The 20,318-nt window shown below is 55.7% G+C and overlaps 1 protein-coding gene across 2 annotated transcripts in view; it reads left to right on the forward strand.

The window, feature by feature from the left end:
* ERI3 (ERI1 exoribonuclease family member 3) overlaps positions 1–18,706 on the forward strand; it is a 131,222-nt gene extending 112,516 nt beyond the window's left edge. For both annotated transcript variants that reach the window (XM_057425881.1, XM_057425882.1), the window contains exon 8: positions 17,127–18,706. In XM_057425881.1, coding sequence (XP_057281864.1) covers positions 17,127–17,209 — 83 coding nt within the window. In that variant the 3' untranslated portion in view covers positions 17,210–18,706. The remainder of the gene's footprint in view (positions 1–17,126) is intronic.
* The last annotated feature ends 1,612 nt before the right edge of the window (positions 18,707–20,318 follow it).

Genomic DNA, 20,318 nt, shown 5'->3' on the forward strand with positions numbered 1-20,318 from the left:
ATTGCTGGAAAAAGACCCAAATATGCCACCAGGTCTGTCTGTTCGTCCTCTGCCTTCCCTCATTCCCAACTAAAGCCAGACAAGACGTCTCAAAAGGAAACAATGATGTTCTCAGTTTACTGCTTTTCTGTCGGGTTTTACCGTGGTGTGAATTTTAGATAAGTTAAATGCTAAAGGTTGGTGATGGTTATAGTGCTCAGCTGGTACCACAGGAGTGAAAAACAGGGATTTAAGGGCTGGCTGATGGGCAGGAGCCACATTGCTGTTCTGGTGGAGCAAGTGAGTGCACAACCACATACCTGGGCCTGGAAGAGATGGAGCGTAACCCACTGTCTTGAGACCCTGTGTCTGTGCTGCTGTACCTGGGGGTGTAAGTGATGCCTGAGTAGGAGCACCCAAACCTTTCACAAGCCCTTTTGCTTCAGAAAGGTATCCTGGGTGAGCTGCTTGCCCTGTGTCTACCTCACCCCTCAGCAGCTCACCCAGTGTGCCTGCCTGCCTCCCAGCTCCTCCTCCAGCCCCAGCAGCCCCAGCCCACTGCATCCAGCCTCAGGAGCCCCGCAGGGGCCAGTTTGCCTGTAGGCTGCATGGCTTTATCAGATCGGGGAAGAGCCAGAGGTCTTTGCCAGAGATTACTTGTTCTCCTAAACAGCCATGTTACTGAATACGGGATAATCCCCCCTCCATTGCCAGCTAGGGGTTTCATTTCCTGCACTGCGGCTATCATGTTAACACTCTCTCCTTATAAGCATCTTTGCTGGCTGAGCCGCACACGTGGCACCCATCACCCCCATGATGGGCAGAGGCACGCCCCACACTACTCCACTGGCTGTGTTTGAGCTGCCTGCTCCCAGTGTGTTCAGCCACACGTGGCCACCCCGTTTTGGATACAGCATTCCCTGGGCTGGACCCCCCTTGCCATTCCCTGGCCGGCAGCAGGGATGTGATTTATGGAGTCCCGCACGCACCCGGTGAGTCCAGCTCTGTGTGTTTCAGGGAGATCCATCGCACAGGAGGGGAGGTCACCGTGTTGCAGGTTTGCTAACCTTGCCCGCTTATTAAAAATGGTAAAAGCCTCCCTCAGGACTCGTGAAGTATAGATCCAGAGAGCTCCATATGCTGTTCCCCTTAATGAGATGTCTGCCTGAAGAGCAATAGCAAAACACACCATCCAGTTCAGGGTCCCTATAGCTAGATGGCCTGGCTGTAAACAGAGCCGTCCGTCTTAATGGGCTATCGTGTAAAAACTTCTCCCAGTCAATAAATCAAAGGGGCTTTGATTTATATCATGCGCTGCCTTTGCTATTAGGCTGCCTCTGGATGGCATGTTCTGATACAGAGCTCTCCAGGACCGCCAGGCGAGGCCAGAGGCTCTAATGGGCATTTAATTTAGGCTTCCCCTTGCCAGTACCTACGTGGAGCTCAGCAGCTGGGGCTCAGCAGGGGACCCTCCATGGTCTGGGATGGCCTTGCCCTGTGGGAAAGGGCACCCATGGATCAGGACCTAGCTGGCATCCTGCTGGGTAGGGGCCTCTGGTGTACAGGGAGCACTTGGGGAGCTGGAAGAGACCAGACCCGCCTTGGGAAGGGGAGCATGGGGCTGGTGAGCTCCCCTCCTCATCCAGGAGCAGCAGCAGCATTGGCTGGTACAAGTATTTATTTTTCATTCCCTCCCTGGTGCTGCTCGGATGCCACCGGAGGGAAGTTCCGCTCCAGCCACCATCCCAGGCAGAGATATTAGTCCTCATTACTAATTAAAGGAAGCAGGAGTAATTGACGGATGGTAGATGGCGGGGGAGCCGGTGTGATGAACGGCCCCTGTCCCCGTGCCGGGGACGCATGCTGAGCGCTACCTGTTAGCTACAAATAAACAAACCTGATAAATAATAAATAGTTCGAGAAGAGTGGCCGAGCATTATTTAAATTAATAGGGATTAGAGGGAGAGGCCTGAAAGAGCATTCCTCCGAATGAGCTATCCCTGGACGGGCAGGGACTCATTTGTTGCAGACTGGAGTAAACAAGGAGATGGGGAGGATTCATCACAGCAGGGCCTTGCAGTGCTGCTTGGGCTTGTAACAGCCCAGCCACGCTTCTCCTGGCCACCCTGCACCAGGGTTCCCTGTGTTCCCGATGTCACCGGGCTGTCACACCTCTAGTGCCAGGCTGGGGAGCCAGGGTGCTGTGGGGAGCACGTGCATGGCTGCAACTGCTGATGGGTCCCACACCACAGCAGGGCACCCTGCAAGCTCCATGGGCACCCAAACTGTGTGGCATCCGCAGCCCGACTGCACCCAGGCAGGTGAATCCTGCTGCTGAGGGGCCTCTCCTCACCCGCTGACATTTGGATAACCCTGTCTCCTGCTCAGAGCCCGGGGGTGGCAGCGGGAAGGAGGGATGCTGGGGAAGGAGGGGAGAAGGGAGGGTGGGAGCTCTGCTCACTATCACATCTACTCCATCTTATCGCCACGGTAATTTGATGATAAAAAATAATCCGAGGCTGGAAAGGAAACATGTGTAGTGGAGTAAAGATTGAATGTAGGTGGATTGTGCCCTGGGGCGGCAGCTGGGAGATAGAAGGAAATGTCCTTCTGTTTGACATACTGCCGAGACACAGCCCCCTGCCTCGCCAAGCCCTGCCCGCGGCACTTGGAGCCCATGGCAGAGCAGGAGGGCCCCCCATCTCCTCCTGCCCCTCTGCCTGCAACCCCCGTGCCTCCCCACATGTCCCCCCATCTTCCTGCCCCACAGCTCGCTCCCAGCACGCTTCTGGTTTTTTCCACCCCCCCTTTGGTTATGCTTCACAACTCATTTTATCAGCTGTCAGTAGCCAAATGTCTTTTTTAAGGAGTGGGTTATAGCCACTAATGTACTGAATGCTATTGCACTGGCTGCAGTTAGTGTTCCACGGCTAAATTACTATAATTAATGTTCCACTAGAACTGTTTGTAACAGGCGGCTGCAAGAGCCCCAGGTCTGGGCTTTCACAGCCACTGAATTATCTTCTCCTCCCCAGAGAAAGAGCATCTCACAAGGGGAGGGACAAGGTCAGCACCGGGACAGGCAGGCGTGAGCCAAGCCGGGCTCCAGCACAGGGCTAGGAGGCCATTCGCATGGCATGGGCACAGTGTGCATCCCCATCTCAGCTTCTCTGCCCCATGGGAGTGAGGCTGGGTGTGCAGTGAGCTGTGGCAAAGCTCCAGGCTGGGATGTGCCGTGGCGCATCCACAACATCACCCACCGGCCCCAGGGCTTCACTTGTCACCCACTGCAAGTTGTGTTACCAAGATGAAACACGGCGTCTAGGGAAAAGAGATGGAAATCTCGCAAAGAGTGGGTGGTGTTGATGTTTCTCCTGTGCCCAGCGCAGCAGCTCTGCATGGCCCAACAGGGTAGAGCCTGCACACGCAGCAAGTCCATACCCAAAACCATCCCTGCCCTCCCTGCTCCCCAGTGGCCTCCCAGCAAGGCCAGAGGTGCAGGCAAAACCCCTTTGCTCTGCAGGCAGGGATGAGCACACACACCCCTTGTTTCGCTAAATGCACTCGTTCGATACCTGCAACAAACAGATTAGCCGGGGCTTTATCAGGGACAAGAGAAGGGAGAGCAATGTGATAATGGTTTTCAGCAAATCCTCGGGCTGTCACAGATTAGAGCGGCTGTGGCAGGAGCATTATCAGCCCTTTCCTCCTCTCCCCATCGCCTCCCCCTTTGTCTCCTCTTGCCATCGGATTTCTCCAGCCAATCTATCCCGCCGAGAGCAGGGCAGATACAAGAAGTCGGTTTCCATCTGATCCACGATTGGTTTTTCCTGGCAGCCGATCTGTGTCGCGGCATCGATCCGTGGGCCCCCCCCCAGCGCTCTTCACCTTGTGCGTATGGAGAGGAAGGTGGCAGAGGGAAGGGGGACTGGGGGGGACACACTTTAAACTTGCTGTGTGCCATTGATCCACAGGCAGGAGCGTGGCCAGGCCGGCCCCACCGGGCAGGAGGGGCACGAGCTGCCTGCCCTCATCAGTGGAGTTTAAATGGCTGTGACCTTCTTATTAAAGGAGGGAAACGGCTTTGGAGGGGCCGGCGAGAGGAGGGGGCTGAGCCCCAATCCCTAGGGAGTGTTGCCAGGAGCTTTCCGGCCCTCACTGTCCCACCAAGGGGCAGCTCAGTGATCCTGGCACCAGGGCACTGGGAGCTCTCCTCTCTCGGAGGGGACACCCACTGCACCCACATCCCACCTCTGCTTCCCGACTGCCTGTGCCACACCACAGTGCATCTGGGCATGAGCGGGGCCCCGTGTCCTGGCTCTGCAGCCTGCCAGAGCCTGGGTGAGATGCTGCGTGGTGGGAGCTATTGGATTAACCCTGATGGGTGGGCAGCATTCCCACAAAACCTGAAGCTGCCGTTTGGTGGTTAAGCCTGAGGGCCTGCTGCAGGCAGCAAGCCACACAAGGCACAGATTTCTTGAGACACGTAGAGATGCTCCGAGGTCTTTGCCCATGGGCAGGGCAGTGATGCTGTACCAGGCAAGGCCCTGCATCCTTGGGGTCAAGCTGTGACTGCCTGTGTGACCCCTGTATCCCTCTGCCAGGGTAGAGCTGTGGTAGCTCTGCCTCATCTCGCCCAAGGGACAGTGTGTTGGTGGGTAGGAGGGAAGACGGGGTTATAACAAGTAATGGCCCCGAGTGTGGAAACAGTGTTAATAAAGTGTATTTCACTTTTAATTTTGGCATATAATGTAATGATCTTTTTTAAGGCCCTATCATATTATCTGCATGACTAGAATATTGAGTCTTCATCATCTCCAGATAAATTTATGACCAGGATGATGCTTGGAATTTATTATCAGTCAATAGAGCTCAATACTGTAACAAGGCGTGTAATAAGATATACATATTTAATGATCCGGAGTAAAACAGCCCCACTAATGGGCAGGATGAGAGGGAGGCTGGAGCGTTAATTTCCATCCCCTGCCCCTTTCCATGGGAGCCTGCATCGCTCAGACGGGACACAGCCCTAGGGTCCCGCGTGGTGCCTGGAACCTGGGCTGGGAGCCGGGACCATGGGCTCTGGGGCCACTGTGGCTGTGAGCACGTGCTTGCAGCATGTACGTGTTGGTGGGAGGGCACGTGTACCGGCAACGTGCAGGTCTGCCTCACACACAGCACACAGGTCTCGCTGAGGTGGCTTTGCAAGGTCTGGCTGACATCCCCGGCTGCACCACAGGATCACGGAATAGCTTGGGTTGGAAGGGACCTTCATCGGTCATCTAGCCCAGCCCTCCGTTTTCATAGAGTCACAGCATCAGTTCGGTTGGAAAAGACCTTTAAGATTATTGGGTCCAACCTTCACCCAGGACTGCCAAGCCCACCACTAAACCATGTCACTGAGGGCCCTATCTACATGGGTTTGCGGCACTTCCAGGGGTGATGATTCCACCATTTCCCCTGTTCCAATATCTGACCATCAGTGAAGAAGTTTTCCCTAATATCCAGCCTAAACCTCCCCTGGCACAGCTTGAGGACCCATGCGGCTCCCTCAGCCTGGCACTCTGGGTGAGCGCTGCACAAAGCTCCAGCAGCCACTGAGATGCCAGCCAAAGCTGCGCAGTACTTTTCATGTTTCAGAGGCAAGCCTGGAACCCTGCCTCTGGGATGGTGCAGGGTTCTGACTGTTTTGATAGGCTGAGAAAGTTGGGGCTGTTCAGCCTGGAGAAGAGAAGGCTGTGTGGAGACCTCAAAGCAGCCTTCCAGTATCTGAAGGGGGCCTATAGGGATGCTGGGGAGGGACTCTTCATTAGGGACTGTAGTGACAGGACAAGGGGTAATGGGCTAAAACTTAAACAGGGGAAGTTTAGATTGGATGTAAGGAAGAAGTTCTTTACTGTTAGGGTGGTGAGGCACTGGAATGGGTTGCCCAGGGAGGTTGTGAATGCTCCATCCCTGGCGATGTTCAAGGCCAGGTTGGACAGAGCCTTGGGCGACATGGTTTAGGATGAGGTGTCCCTGCCCATGGCAGGGGGTTGGAACTGGATGATCTTAAGGTCCTTTCTAACCCAAACCATTCTGTGATTCTATGACTTCACACAAGGAATTGAGCCATGGAGCCGGGGTGGATGGACAGACCCTGTTCCCACTGTGTGTGGATGCTTCTGGCCCAGCAGTGCCCTTGGTGGGGACACAGTCCCACGCAATCTGTGCTAGCAGTGCCATCGGGGCAGGGTCCCTCATGCTCCTGCATCCCAGGCAGGAGCAAGGCAGCCCTGGGGTGGTCACATGGTGGGGAGCGGGGCAGGTCTGCATGCCGAAGCGCTCTGCAGACAGAGTCATGTTGAATGGGGCCCAAGGTTATATTTTGAGTTGCTGGTGCTGATTTTTCCAGCCCTTTGGGATGTTATTAAATTAGTTTCCTAGGACTTTTAATAAGCACTTTTGATACCTTTGAAGCGTGCAGCTTTGTGGGAAGATTACAGTCCCGCATCCATCTCGCTGGGAGAGAAACAATGGCAGCAGGGCTGGTGTTTGATCTCTCCTCCAGAAGGAGAGAGAGGGTTTGTGTGAGACAAAGAGGTGAGCTGCTGATTTGGAGCTAATGTTTAAAAATAGGTAGGTCTCCCTCCAAGATAGAGAGACCTGCCCTTCTCTGTGTAATCACCTGCCTCTGCCTCGCTGGACCTGCAGAAACCCAGCTCCCTTTATTTGAAGGCATCGAGTGCAGCGCTGCAGTTTGATTCTGGGTCCTTTTAAAGCAATAACTAGGCCATCTGACCAAGCTTTAAAGAGCAGGAGAACTTTCCATTAGGACTCGCCACACACTCTCAGCGGCACTGGAATTGCATCCTTGCCTTTTATTTCCTTTCTCTGACATCTCGTGTCACTCACAGGCAGGAGAAACTCGGCTTTATCAACTCTGTCATTTCTCCCTTGAAATTTCTCCTTAATTAGGTTCCCAGTCCCAGTGGTGGGACTGGGTGTCAGGAGCTGGATGTGGAGCAGAGCCAATGGCTGGTTGATAGTGAGAGATGTGTGGGGCTCTAAATGCCCTGCAAAGCCCCAGAGCAGTTTGGTCTCCTGCTGCCCTAAATAAACCCTCCATCACAGCAGGGCCTGGCAGCGTGCAGAGGGGATATGGGAGGCAGGGACACCCGCACTGGTGCAGTATCTCCTGCATGTGTCCCCACAGCTCCCACACAGCAGAACCAGAGCCATGCCAAGCATCTGTGTGCCCAGCCCCAGTGCTGGCTCTGGCAGGGACCATGTGGCGAGATCCTGCATCATAAGCACCCCGCTCCGGCCAAGTATGCATTCACCGTGGGGAGAAAAGTCATCAGGGGAGCTGAATTCCCTTTATCTGTGGATAACTACTGCTGCCTTTAACGGCCTGGAATAAAATAGCCATAAATATCATGATCATAAGTGCTTAGATATGGCAACTTTACACTGAACAGAGGTTTTAACCTTCCCTGTGGAGGAGATCCAGCTCTACATCATGTTTCAATCCAGCTGCACGGCCGAAGAAAAGCTCTAGGTGAGCTGCTCTGAGCAGCCACATCAGCCACCCAGTTTTGGGGTAGGACCTCCCTCCTGCTGTCAGGGCCTGGCTGCTGCTGCTGTGTGTCCTGTGCCCCACCACTCTGGCAGGGCTGCCTGCTCCCACCAGCATCCCCCGGAATCCTCAGGGACCAGCTCCAGTGGCAGATATGGTCCCAGCTGTGCCAGCAGGGCAAAGGCAGAGCCATGGTGGTGATGGGCTGTGAGCAGCTTCCCCGCTCCTCTCCATCCCTTGGACTTCTCTCTTGCTCTGGTGCTGATGGGATTGAGCATGTTGGCAGTGCTGCTGCTTACTCACCTCCGTTGCCCACAGCTGCCTGCAGCCCTACAGTCAGGCCAGGCTAGGAGATGCTGCTCCACCTGCTGAGCCACCCATGGGGCTCCCAGCCACCCTCCGCACTTTGCTCAGCATCTCTGGCTGTGTTCAGGCAGTACCTGTGGGTAGGGACCCTCCATCCATGTTGCAGAAGGGGACAAGCCTGGCCATCCCTGCTTCCAGCACAGCCAGGAGGAGGGATGCTGAGAGCGTCTCTGCCTTGTCCCATTCCCAGGTCCAGCTGGGTCTCCCCAGGCAGCCCAGCCCCGACAGGAAGGCATCCTGCATCCACCGTGCTGTCCTCCTCTAAGGGAGCACCAGTAGTGGAGCCTGTGGTTTACTGGACTCCTGCAGGGATTCGCCTGCAGCATCAGTAAACTCCCATTGCCATTCCCACCTGCAGGGTCCTGAAGCACCAGCTTCTGTGGGACCTTGTCACTGTCACCTTGTCCCTAGGCAGGGCCAGGGGTGCTGTACCAGCCCCGGAGCAAGGGGTCAGTTTGCATCCCACTTCACCTCACCAGTGCCCTGCCATGACTTTCTCTTGCACAGCGACTTTCGGGAGAGCTGTAAAACACCGGGGCGAGTTAAATAATACACGACAGTGTACGGTATAAATTACAGGAAGGCAGCAGCGGAGCGACAGTGTATGCTGAATAAATTAAAGGCTGCGTGACTTACAGGCGAGATTGATCTCCTGCCGAGCATTTTGTTTAGTGACGTGCTTGTCATAAGGGAGACCTAATTATGGGCACGGAGGCACGTGGCTCTGACGCTGGGGAGCACGGTGCAGACTGGGCTCCGAATGTCAGCGGGGTCCTCATGCTCCCAGGGTTTGCTCTTTCCAAGACCAAGGACCTTGTGCCATGGACCCTGTTAGTGTTCAAGGCCGTCCAGTTTTGTTGCAGGCAGGGTGAAGGACTGTGCTGCCACAGGGAGATGCTGGGGTCTGAAAATCCCCATCAGGCAGACTCACAGGGTTGGAGGCACCCTAACCCAAGCTTATTCCCGATGGAGCATCCTTTTTGCTCCTGTGGCTGGTCAGTGGCAGTGCTGCTGTCCTCAAGCTCTAGCACCACTCATAAAGTAACGCAGGAACCCCGCTGGCATGGAGGGACCCCAGTGCTAACTGAGCAGCAGAGGTCAGAGCCATGGGACCAATTTGGGGTTGAATAGCAGAAAAAGGTAAATCCTTGCTGGAAGTTAGATAGGCATCTTGTAACAGCAGGATACTGCCATGACCCACCAAGGGAGTGGAGAGTCTTCTTGAGGGCAGTGTTTGGGCTGGATAATTTTGGGCAAAATGTGCTTTAGCTGCAGGGATACAGGGGTTGAGTGAGAGGCTGGGGTGCAGCAGGGTGCCTGGCTGCTGACTTCACCCACCAAACTCAAGGCCAAGTTGGAGGCTTATCTTGCCGGTCTCCTCCTATAGGCAGCAGAGTAGTGATGGCTTCCATGCAGCATCACCTTGGCCAGAAGCAATGCCAAGCACTCAGTGTGCACCCTGCGAGGCCATGGCAAAGGCTGCAGCATGGGAGACCTCCCTGGGCTGCAGCAAGGGTGCTGGAAGCTGGAGGCCATGCTTGGGAAAGGGCTGGCCGGCGGGATGCGCTCCCCTCCGGCTCGGCGGCTGTCTGTCACTCGGCGGGATTATGAGTAGTGAGCGTAATGCGTCGGCGTATGAATAGGGTTGTCTGGCTGATGGTGATGTATCGTTTTTCATTACTGCCTCTCAAGCCCTCCCTGCTCCACGTGTGGAAATTCTATTTATTCCCTAATTTGTAAAAATTCCCTCCTTATCTGATACCAATCAGGGAGGGGTAATTGGCTCTCCAGGGCTAGCGGCTGGGGTCCTGATGAAGAGATATGTGTGTCTGCTCTGGCTGTCCAGGCACCCTGCCCTGCTGCACCAGTGACACGGGCCACAATTAATAATGATTTGCAAATGGCAGACAAGCAATAACGCAGAAAGATGTCCAGCCAGCCTCCTGCCCGCCCCTTAATTTCCTTCTGTAATATAAATGGCACGGGAATGAAAATCCAGAGCTATAAATTCTGAAATTAGTTATTCACCATAATAAATGGTTCCCTTTTTGGTGCGTGGTCCCGCTCATCCTCCTCTTCCACCCCCCCTTCCATTCCCTCCCAGCCCCCTCGCCTGCTACCTACTTCATTTGAGTCCTAATATGCAAATTCTGTAATTTAACGGGATGGTGAAGTTGATTTTCATGTTAACTTAATTACTTTGATTTATGAAGGGCTGGGATGCAGACACGGCTCCATCCTTACCCACCTCCCACCCTCGCCCCTCCACAGTCCCACTGACCCGCCGCCTCTCTTCTCTTGTCTTGCCTTCTCTCAGTCCTCCCTTGCTCTCCTTCTCCAAGTTTAGTGTTTTATTAGCTGCCTTTAAGTGGACATAAGTCCTCGCGACAATCGCATGATGCGGAGGACAAATTCCCCGTCCTGCCTTGTTTAATCGTGCCTGGATAATGGATGTATAATTGACTCATTTGAATGCTTTTGCCTACAGGAGTGCAGAGCATTAAATGTTTGATTGCCTTAATTTCCAAACAGATCATTATCCCCTCCTTACCCGCTCTTAATAAACACTTTATGAGGATTTTTTTTGTAAAGGAAAAAAAATTTCCACTCCTCGTACTTCTCTGAAGTGATAAACTCTAATTAAGTCTAATATTTAAAAATATGGTAATGGTGACTTGTTTGAATAAGTGGCCTGCATTTCCATAATTTCATTATTACGTAAAACACGCTAATTATTTGAAGTGTGCTTATTACTAAAAGAGAAATCTCCTTCTAATAAAGATGAAATTGGCTTTTTCCCCTGTATCACCACGCACGCCGCTCCCCTTCCCTCCCGGCCGGTGAGAGGCTGCAGCCAGGAGCGGGGCGGTGGCAGCACTCGCTTTGTTTGCCCAGGGATGCCCACTGGGATGTTGGGTGTGTGGGGACAGTCACAGGGATGGAGGACAAACCAAGGGCTCAGCACACCCTGTGCCACCCTCAGCCCAAGCAGTATCAACGACCTTTGAGATTGTGCACTGGTGGGGATGTTGTGAGAGAGCTGCCCGTCCCTTCACGCTGGGAAGGCCCAGATGTTGGGATCCCTGCACATGGCATCGCCTGTGCCAGGCCATGCAGCAGCCTGAGGGCTGGCACATGTCATGTTTCAAGGCTTCTGTGTCCCCATCTACCCAGCTCTATGCCAGTGCGGTGGGGACACGATAGAAAAAGAGGTACCCAGCATGGAGGACAGGAGGAAGCATCCCATCACCCATGGGGTGACAGTGGCCAGCCCAGGCAGGGGGAAGCAAGTGGCAGGGTATACGATGGAACACAAGAACGTGTCCCCTCTCTTGTGTCTGCCTGGCTGCTTCCCAGGGACACCCAGTGGTCTCACCTCCCTGTGGACCTGGAAGCTGCCAGACACAGGCTCTCCCAGCTCCAGCCTCCCTGCTGGGATGAGCCACGTTTGGAGGTCTCACTGACCCCGGTGTGCAGAGGGTGGGACAAGTATCCTGTCCCCAAGGGATAGGGACAGCAACAGGTAGGGACAGGATGAGTATCGATTGTGTCCAAACTCCCTTCAGAGCCTGTGCGGGCGGTCTGTGGCGGGGCAGGCAGGGGAGGCCCTGGGATGAAGTCAATATAAAACTAATTTCCTTCTCTTCATGAAGAAATGAGGTGTGTGGCAGTAACGTAATTGCAGATAATGAGGTAAGTTATTCTTAATATTCCACACGTCGCTGTCAGCTCCACCTAATGTACCTGCCGGCTGTGCGGGGCACACGGAGCCCCTCGCCCCACATGCAGCATTATGAGGCCATTTGTTCGGGAGAAGCCTGGCAGGACCATCCCTGGTGTCCCCATGGATACCTTCAGGATGGGAGCTCTTAGCTCTGCCGTGTCCTTGTCACCGCTGCAGCTGGGCATCCCGGTGTCCCCACCTTGCCCTGTATGTCATGGCAGGGATGGATGTGGACCAGACGCAGGTCCCTCCCATCTCCAGCATGAACAGAGTGAGTGTCTCTGTGTGCCAGGCAAACGCTGTCGTTCATTGCCCCTGATGGTTGTCCCCTCCTGGGGATGTGACTGCTCGTAGGGAACAGCACAGCCACTGAGGGGACACAGCACCCAGCGCTCCCCTTTGCTATTGCTGGGGATGCTGGCTGAGCTTCATGGGGACCATACCGTTCCTGCTGGTCACAAGGCCACCTACTGTCACCGGGGTCACAGCAGGAGACGGAGGGCGGCGGTTAGGGTTTCCGCTTTGCAGGGAGCTGTTATACAAAGGCAGCGGTGATATTATTCATTAACAGTAATCTGCCATTAGAACATTGACAAATGGCCCCTCGTCGCCTGAGCGTCAGTTCTTGTACAGCCCATAAAGCATGGGGACAGTTTAAATATGGACCTGCTCAGCTCGGGCCAGGGGTGATCCGTCTTCCCGGCCATAGCACAGGTGCAAAGGGGCTGCCTCCAAATTAGCACATTTAGGGGGCCCTGCGCTCCCCCAGCTCCTTGCACTGTGTCTCAGCCCAGCACACAGTGGTCATGGTGGTGCTCGGTCCTTTGAGCCCCAGTGGCAATGGCATCCACACAGTCCAGTCCCATGGAGAGGCAGGGGAAATGCCAGCAGGAGCCTGGGGTGTGTGCGGAGGTGATGCTCTCCTCAGTGGGCATCGCTCCTCCTGGCAGCCCCATTCCTATATCATACCTGGGCTGCAAGCTAAGCGTCCTGCTGATGGAACCCTTGAGCTCACCCTGGGTTTGCAGTGGCCAGAGGGAGGATGTGCACTGGCTGGGATGAAGGGTTTCTGCCTCCGTTCTGGCAGAGGAGTGCGGTGGGAATGTCTGTCCCCCTCCAAGGACAAGGGCAGTCAGTGATGCTGAATGGTGGCAAACTCCAGCCCTAATCAAGAGAGGCTCCTGCGCCCCATGTGTGTGCACATACCACTGTCCTTGGCTGTCACTGCGGCAAGAGCTTGTCAAGACACAGAGGGCCAGGACACGGGTTTCGAGGCCATGCAGTGCTGCAGTGGGTAACAGGGGGGACATGGGGCGATGCTCCGCAGCAGCATGACAAGGCGAGGGGCAGGGAGGCAGGACAGAGCCACCCTCTGTTTGCAGGAGGCAGGATAACCCCAGGCTGACCCCTTTCACACACGCTGCACAACACCCCTAAATCAATTGCATCTTATTATTACAATATCAATATACAATATTCCTACAATAACACCATTGATTTTCTACTCAGAGGCTGCACCTAAGTCTGTTTTAAAGAGGAGGGAGTTAATAGTGCCCTCATTAAAAATCTATAGATTACCCCCCACCCCCAAAAAAGAAAAAGCAGTTTATATTCATTAGGGCTATTGAATATAAAGTAATATGTTTGTGTAGGACATTGGAGTAATGTGATAATCCGTCCGCATATCAGGGAGAAATCCACTTAGCAACCCTGTCAGCTTGACAAGAAAAATGTGCCCATAAAGTCAGGAATACATTGAGGGAGCGAGCGCCAGGAGAGCGGGAGCGCGCGGAGCCTGTGCAGCACCCGCAGAGCTGTGCCAGCCAGTGACATGGGGCCACCTTCACCCTGTCCCCCTGCACAGCCCTGGGGACACGGGCTGGCACCCCAACGGCCCCTGGCAGTGTCTGGGACCCGGGTGTGCTGGGGTAGGGATCAGGAGGTTCTGCACCGTGGGGGCCTCTGTGTGCCCAACAGGGGCACCCTGATGTGACGGGTTTGGTGGGTGCCAGCCTGGGTGCTGGGGACAGCGGGGACACAAGGAGGGCAGGGCTGCCCCTGGCCCTCGGCCTGCATCGGATCCCACCCGTCCCCTGCCCAGTGGTCACCTTTGCAACGGATTAAGCACCGAAAGAGCAGCAGAGCAATCCCGTTCGCGCTCTCTTAGGCTGTCAATTGCCATTTTTGTAATAGAAATTCCTTTCACAAGGTAACAACGGCCAGATTTAGAGGATTTCATATTGCTAATAATTCCCCAAACAGCCATCTGACTGTGTTGTTTTAAAAGCCGCTTAGTTTTTTGCTTTGGAGTTTATGAAAATCTCCCACTCTAATATCCCGAGAGCCAGCCTATAATTGTGTTATTAAATCAATCGCAGCGGATTACATTGTAAAATCAATAGATGGCTGTAATTGCATATTAGAAAGTTGTTCTGCTGTTGTTGATTTTTTTTTTACATGGATAATTATAATAAGCGTGTTTACCTTAGCACTGATTTGGAATGAGTCTCACTAAATGACTTATGACAAGCTTGGCGCTCCCGCTGCCAAAGGGCCATGGCATCATTTGGGATGGTGAGAACATTGCTACCTGTGCAGGTATCACCAACCTGCTGGGGTCCCACCGGCTTCACAGGCCAGCAGCTCAGAGCCCAGGGCAGCTCCCAGCACTGGCATTCGGCGTGAGAGCACATCAGGGCTTTGGGAAGGCAGCTGATGGGGTTCAGGAAGCAGCCAGTGGTCCCAGGGGATCTCCCCACGGACCAGCTTGGGAGTCCCAGGAGGTTCCGTGGGGTCCCCCAGGTCTCTGTGCAGTTCCCCTAGCAATACAGCAATACAGAGCAATAGCCAAGTGCTAGCATCCCACACTGGCCCTGGGCGATGCTGTGGACAAGGAGGATGCAATGGGATGTCTGGGAGTGGTGAAGGGCAGCAGCCAGGGCTGTGCTTTCCCATACGAGACATGGATTGATGGAGCTCAGAGGCCAGGATTTGCTTTGCTGTTACTTTTCTGGGAGACTAGGCCAGGGCTGGCTGGTGGGGGTGCTTTGGCTGCAGATGGTGGCACTCTCCCTGCCTTGGTTTCTCTGTCTTTCAAGCCACCATTTCCCTGTTTGGTACACCTGGGAGCTGGCTCCTGGGGCAGGTCTGGTGCTGGTTTCCTGGGGCCTCAGCAGGTCCTAAGGATGGTGAGAGGCTCGTTTGTGTCAGGGTAAGTGACAGCAGGAGCTGGTTCTGTGGCTTGGGCAAGCAGGACACCCAGCATCTCCAGGGCACGTCCAGAGCTATCAGTGCCACCTTGGTTAGCAGAGAGGACAAAGGCGCAGACGGGCTCATCTCTGCCCCTGTGCTAGCCAGTGGGTCTGGGGACACCTCTCCTTACAATCACAGAGTGGTTTGGGTTGGAAGGGACCTTAAAGCTCATCCAGTTCCAACCCCCTGCCATGGGCAGGGACACCTTCCACTAGAGCAGCTTGCTCCAAGCCCTGTCCGATCTGGCCTTGAACACTGCCAGGGATGGGGCAGCCACAGCTTCTGTGGGCAACCTCAGCACCCTCACAGTAAAGAATTTCTTCCTAATATTTAATCTAAATCTCCCCTCTTTCAGTTTAAAACCATTCCCCTTGTCCTGTCACTACATGCCCTGAACACTTCTCCTTCATCAGGCTGTCCTCATACCCAGCTCTCTTCCCCTGTTTGTCACAGTGGCGAGGGGAACGGTGCCATAAGAAGGGCCGGAGGAACACTATGGAGGCACATAGCTCCAGTGGGGACATTACCTCTTCTGCTGCCAGCCATCAGCCAGGAGGGCTCCTCCTTCCCTGAGGAGCTGCACCTCCGACCAGCGCTGAGGGACAAGTGATGGCTTTGCCATCAGGTCACGGGGCGCAGCGGGGCTGGGCGGTGCTGGTGGTGGGGCAGGGAGCAGCAGAGAATCCCCATCCCTGCAGGCAGGCGCCTGGCAGTGGGGCAGCGCTGCCCGTCTGCTTGGGGCCCTCAGTGCGGCACGCGGCACTGTCAGCAGGCAGCCTGCTGTCTCCTAGACAGTGAAATATGGCCACAATTAGCCCGGATACAGTTCAATTATGATAAACAGCGTTTGCACCCTTTAAGCCGTGATTAAAAGGCCTCCTCCCGTTGATAGAGAGACCTAATTTCACATTATTATCGCTGTAGCTTGATTATAAAGCACTCCCTGGATTTACAGTTGGGAGATGGATGTGGAGGCTTCTTTATCATTTACACATCAGTAATGATGCAGCCTTCCCTCCACCACAACATCCATCCAGCGGCGGCAGGGAGAGGGGGGCCCTGCCTGCTCCCCCCCCTTCCCGGGGCACCCTCTCCCCGTGTCAGACGGGCCCCGCTGCCACATGCAAGTGGGCAAAGTCACCCTTACGGTAACAGCTTGATAAATGGGCGGGCGGTAATGAAATGGAGACATCAAGGCGTGGGGCGAGGAAGAAAGAGTGGTAATCGGAGCGAGTGGAGCTGTCCCGAAACGGAGGGGAGCGGGAAGAAGGATCGCCTCTGCGCCGTGTGCTGTCAAGGGAGAAATTACACATTTACTCTTGCTTTTTCTTAAGGAGACGGCCCTCATAGATCAAAACATGGATTTACAAGCCAATTTTCAACATGAAATATAGACACTAGGAATCAATTTAAGCCCGGCTTCTATTTTAGCAAACGGTGCCTGAGTTTAGTCCCAGGTAAATAACACCAGCCAGAGCCTTCCCCCTCCTGGCTGCTGCTACGGCCACCCCTTGCTCTGGTGGTCATGGAACTGCTGGATGGACCCCTGCATCTGCTTCGACCGTGGTCTGACTTAGCATGGGGCTGGTGGGCACGGGGCAGCACCAAAGGCTGGCTCTGGTGGGGACAGGGACAACCCCAAAGTGCAGAGAGAGCCCAGTGCCACACAGCCCCTGCATGAGGGCCAGGGTAAGGTGCGGACCAGGCTTGGCTGGTGGAGGGCAGCTCCAGCATCACTTGCTGTCCCCATCCCAGTGCAGGGACAGCCCTTTTGCTGGCCATTGCACCTGAGGGACAGGGGTGCTGGAACAGGAGGCTGGCACTAGGCTTGCAGGGAGGCAGACACTGGCCAAGAGATAGAGACTGTGATGGGCTTGTCTTGCAGGAATGCTGCCTTCTGAATCTACTAGCTCCCCATGGGCTGTGGGGCAAGCACCAGCCTGGAGAAGCCAGAGATGTATCCACTTGCAGCCTGGGCAATGCCAAGCCTCCAAGTCTTGGGCATGCATCCATCCCAGTGCAGCATGGGGCAATACTGGGATGCAGGTGACCAATGCTGGGGAGCTGGGGACCCCGCACTCACCCCACAGCACTGCAGAGCACGCGGGACAGAGTGCCTGGACTGGTGTGGACACAGGGGCTGTGCCTGGAGCTGCACGGCCCCAGCATTGGAACTGGGAGCTTGATCCAACAGGTCCTGGTCTGATCGTGGCTTTAACCCAGTACCTCTGTGCTCTCTCTCCGCAGATGACTGTAAGAACATCGCCAACATCATGAAGACACTGGCCCATAGAGGCTTCATCTTCAAGCAGACCTCCAAACCCTTTTGATCCCCAAGGCAAGCCAGGCAAGGGCTGCATGCGCCCGGCGCCGGCGAGGCGGGGAGGACGGGCTCCAGCATTAAAAACAAAACGGCAACCGAGGCCAGAGGAACCGACACAAAAAATCTCAATTTCAGCTGTTAACTCCAGTAGAGGTTGTATATATGGGAAGGCAAATCTGTGTAGACCTGATGTGACTCCCTCTCTGGGCTGCTCCGGACATTATGCCATGCTAGCGGACAGCCGCGTAGGGCGCTTGCACCACATTTTAGACTCGTAGTTCTTTTTCTTTGGCTCCCAATTTCCGTCCCTCCCTCCATATCCCACCCCATCCTCCCTCTCCCGCCCCGTAGCCAGAGCATACCCCCCCCTTCATCTCCTCCCTCCCCGGCATGGGCCGTCCCCACCTTCCCTTCTTCTTTCTTTTCTCTGGTTTTATGTTTCCAGGCCTCGATGGCTGCTGCAGCGATGCCTGCGCCCGGGCAGCGCTCACGGAGGCTCAGCAGTGTCGAGACGGCCCCTCGCCCTCCCTGCCAGCCCCCCCGCCTCTCCCCCGAGCGCCTCTCCCCCCTTTTTGAGTCAACACTAACCCCTCTCTGACTCCTGTATGTGACAAACGCGATCCGTCTCTTTATGTTCAAGGTGAAGTGCCTGTATTCTCCGCTGCAGAGCCCCTTGGCAGCCCCACCGTGGGCTGCGGGGCCCCGGAGGGCTCCCTTCAGTGGGGCAGGGGCCCAGCGGGCGGGCGGCAAGAGGGAGGTGACAGCATCCATGCGGAGCCCCGTCCCCGTCCCGCCTGCTGGTGCCTCTTGCAGGGCTGAGTGGGATGCCCGAGCCCTGCCCCGGCCCCGCCGACCGATCCCAGCTCCACCGGGGACGGGCCCGCCACAGCACCGCGTCGGTCGCCGGCGGTGGACGTGCCAGCGAGCGCTGGCCCCCGGCCCACAGGTACCCGAGCAGGGGAGCTGCAAATTGCCCCGTGCCCCCGGTCTCGCTCCCCTCCGACCCCATCCGGCCTCCCTCCGACCCCGAGCTGCGGCTCGGCCCCCCCCCACCCCCGTCCCCGCGGACGCTCAGCAGCAGCTGGCTTGTTGCCTGAGAGTTGCCGAGCACATCCCCTCCGGCTGGGTGGGCTCCCGGCCGGCCAGGGCGGTTGGGGGGCAGCCATGGGGCAGGCTGAGGGCACATGTGTCGTGTCCCGTCCCGTCCCCCCCCAAAAAGTGTCACCTATCACCCAGCCCCAGGGCCCTGCTGAATGGAGCCCTCGTCCGGGTGCTGACCTAGCAGGGAGGCTGCAGCCCCGGGCCCGTGCGTGCATGGCCTGGAGCGAAGCCGGTGACGGCAGCCAGAAGGGCAATACAGGCACTGAACTTGGCGGTACATGACTGCATGGTGTGTGGTGTTCCAGTTAAACCAACCGATAATGCAAACCCAGCATTTTCATTGTCTAGTTATTCCAATCCTTGCTGTAAATGTGCCACATGAATAAAGTTTGGGGGTAAAGGAGCCCGGGCTGTGCCCATCCATGTGCGAGTGTGTACAGGGGGAGCGGATGCAGAGGTGTGTGCTGCCTGGGTGCCCCATGGATGGGGCTGTCCTTTCTGGGATACAGCACCCCAGTATGTCCATGCTCCCTACCAAGACAAGCTTTTTGGCTGTGAATGGGAGGTCTGGGTTCCCTGGTACTGGGAACACTTCCCAGCAGCCTCTCCCACCACCTTATGTTTGCTTGTACCCCAGGACAGCCACCAAGGATGCAACCAGCCTGTCCCAACAAGGCTGCACCAATGGGTGCCACCACCACGGCCCACTGGCATCTGTCACCTCACCTTGCAACCTGGCACGCTGTGCCCACATAGCTGCTATCACAGAGCATCCCTGCTACAGGCAGCATGGCTCTGCCATGCAAGCAGCAGCTCCATGATGCACAGGAGCCATACACGGGCCGTGCAGGAACCACCATCGCATCCACATGCCCAAGGGACCTGCCTGCTGCTGCGGTGCGACAGGGACTCAGCTGTCCAGCTGGCATGGAAGGGGGAGATCCCAGAGGGAAGGGGCAGCCCCATCCCACTCGCTCCAGCAAAGGTCACAGGGGTTTTAATGGCTCCCTCTGAGCAGCCCCTGATCAGCTTTATTGACCCATTTTCGATGGAGTCGTCTAATTAGTTTTCTATGAAAACTAAGAACTTGGCCTTTGCCCTTTCCTCCTGCAGGCGAGAATGTGACTCAGAGGACGTTGTCAGAGCGGATCGATCACCAGTTACACTTGAAAGGCAGGTGGAGGGGACGTGGGGTGGGCAGCAGTAGTGGGGCTCACAGCAGGGCCATGGTGCCCACAGTGGGCATTGCACAAACCCAGGCTCCCATTGCTGACTTCAGCAACCCTGCAGCCCCTCCAAAGCCCTGCAAACCATGGGGTGCAGGGACCTCACTGCAGACTGAAGCCAGAGGTGTCTGCCTGCCTTGGGCAGGGCAGCAGGAGGAGCTGGGCCTGATGGTGAATGCCAGGGACAACATGGCTGGGGCCTCTGGGACAGGGCTTTGGGATGGTCACCTTCTTGGCACAGGGTCTGGGAGGGAGCAGGAGAAAGGGGCTGAGCTCTGTGGCAACCCAGGGGCCCTGACTGAGCAAGCTAGGATGCAACAAGCCATTAGGAGCATAGCCTCGAGAGAGGGGCAGAGCAGCTCTGCACTACAGCCAGCCATGCAACGGATGCTCAGCATGTGACAGGGCAGAGCCTGGAACTGCTGCTCCACCATCCAGACCTGCAGTAAAGTGGCCCAGGAGCAAAGTAGGAGGCTGACAGAGAACCACAGCCCCTCAAAAAAAACACCTCTTTTCTGGGCAGCACACACCAATACACAGGAGTGAGACTGATGGGCTGTGGCAATCCTTACCCTTCACAGTCAAGGTGTGGGCTGAATCCAGCCATAGGAAAAATGGGACCATTTACACCAAACAGGGAACATTCCCTCAGCCCTAGCACTGCATTGCAGGGAGCCTCTCTGCAAGGCACTGCACAGGCTCTAAAGACCATGCAGTGGTCTGTAAGCACTCCAAGGTGGACTCTGCGTGCAGGGTGCCCCAGGCATGCCAGAGCCACCAGGTACCCCA

The sequence above is a fragment of the Pezoporus wallicus genome, unplaced genomic scaffold, assembly GCF_028554395.1.
Source record: "Pezoporus wallicus isolate ANWC-B61680 ecotype Strahan unplaced genomic scaffold, APGP_CSIRO_Pwel_v1 contig_13480, whole genome shotgun sequence".
Lineage (NCBI taxonomy): Eukaryota > Metazoa > Chordata > Aves > Psittaciformes > Psittacidae > Pezoporus > Pezoporus wallicus.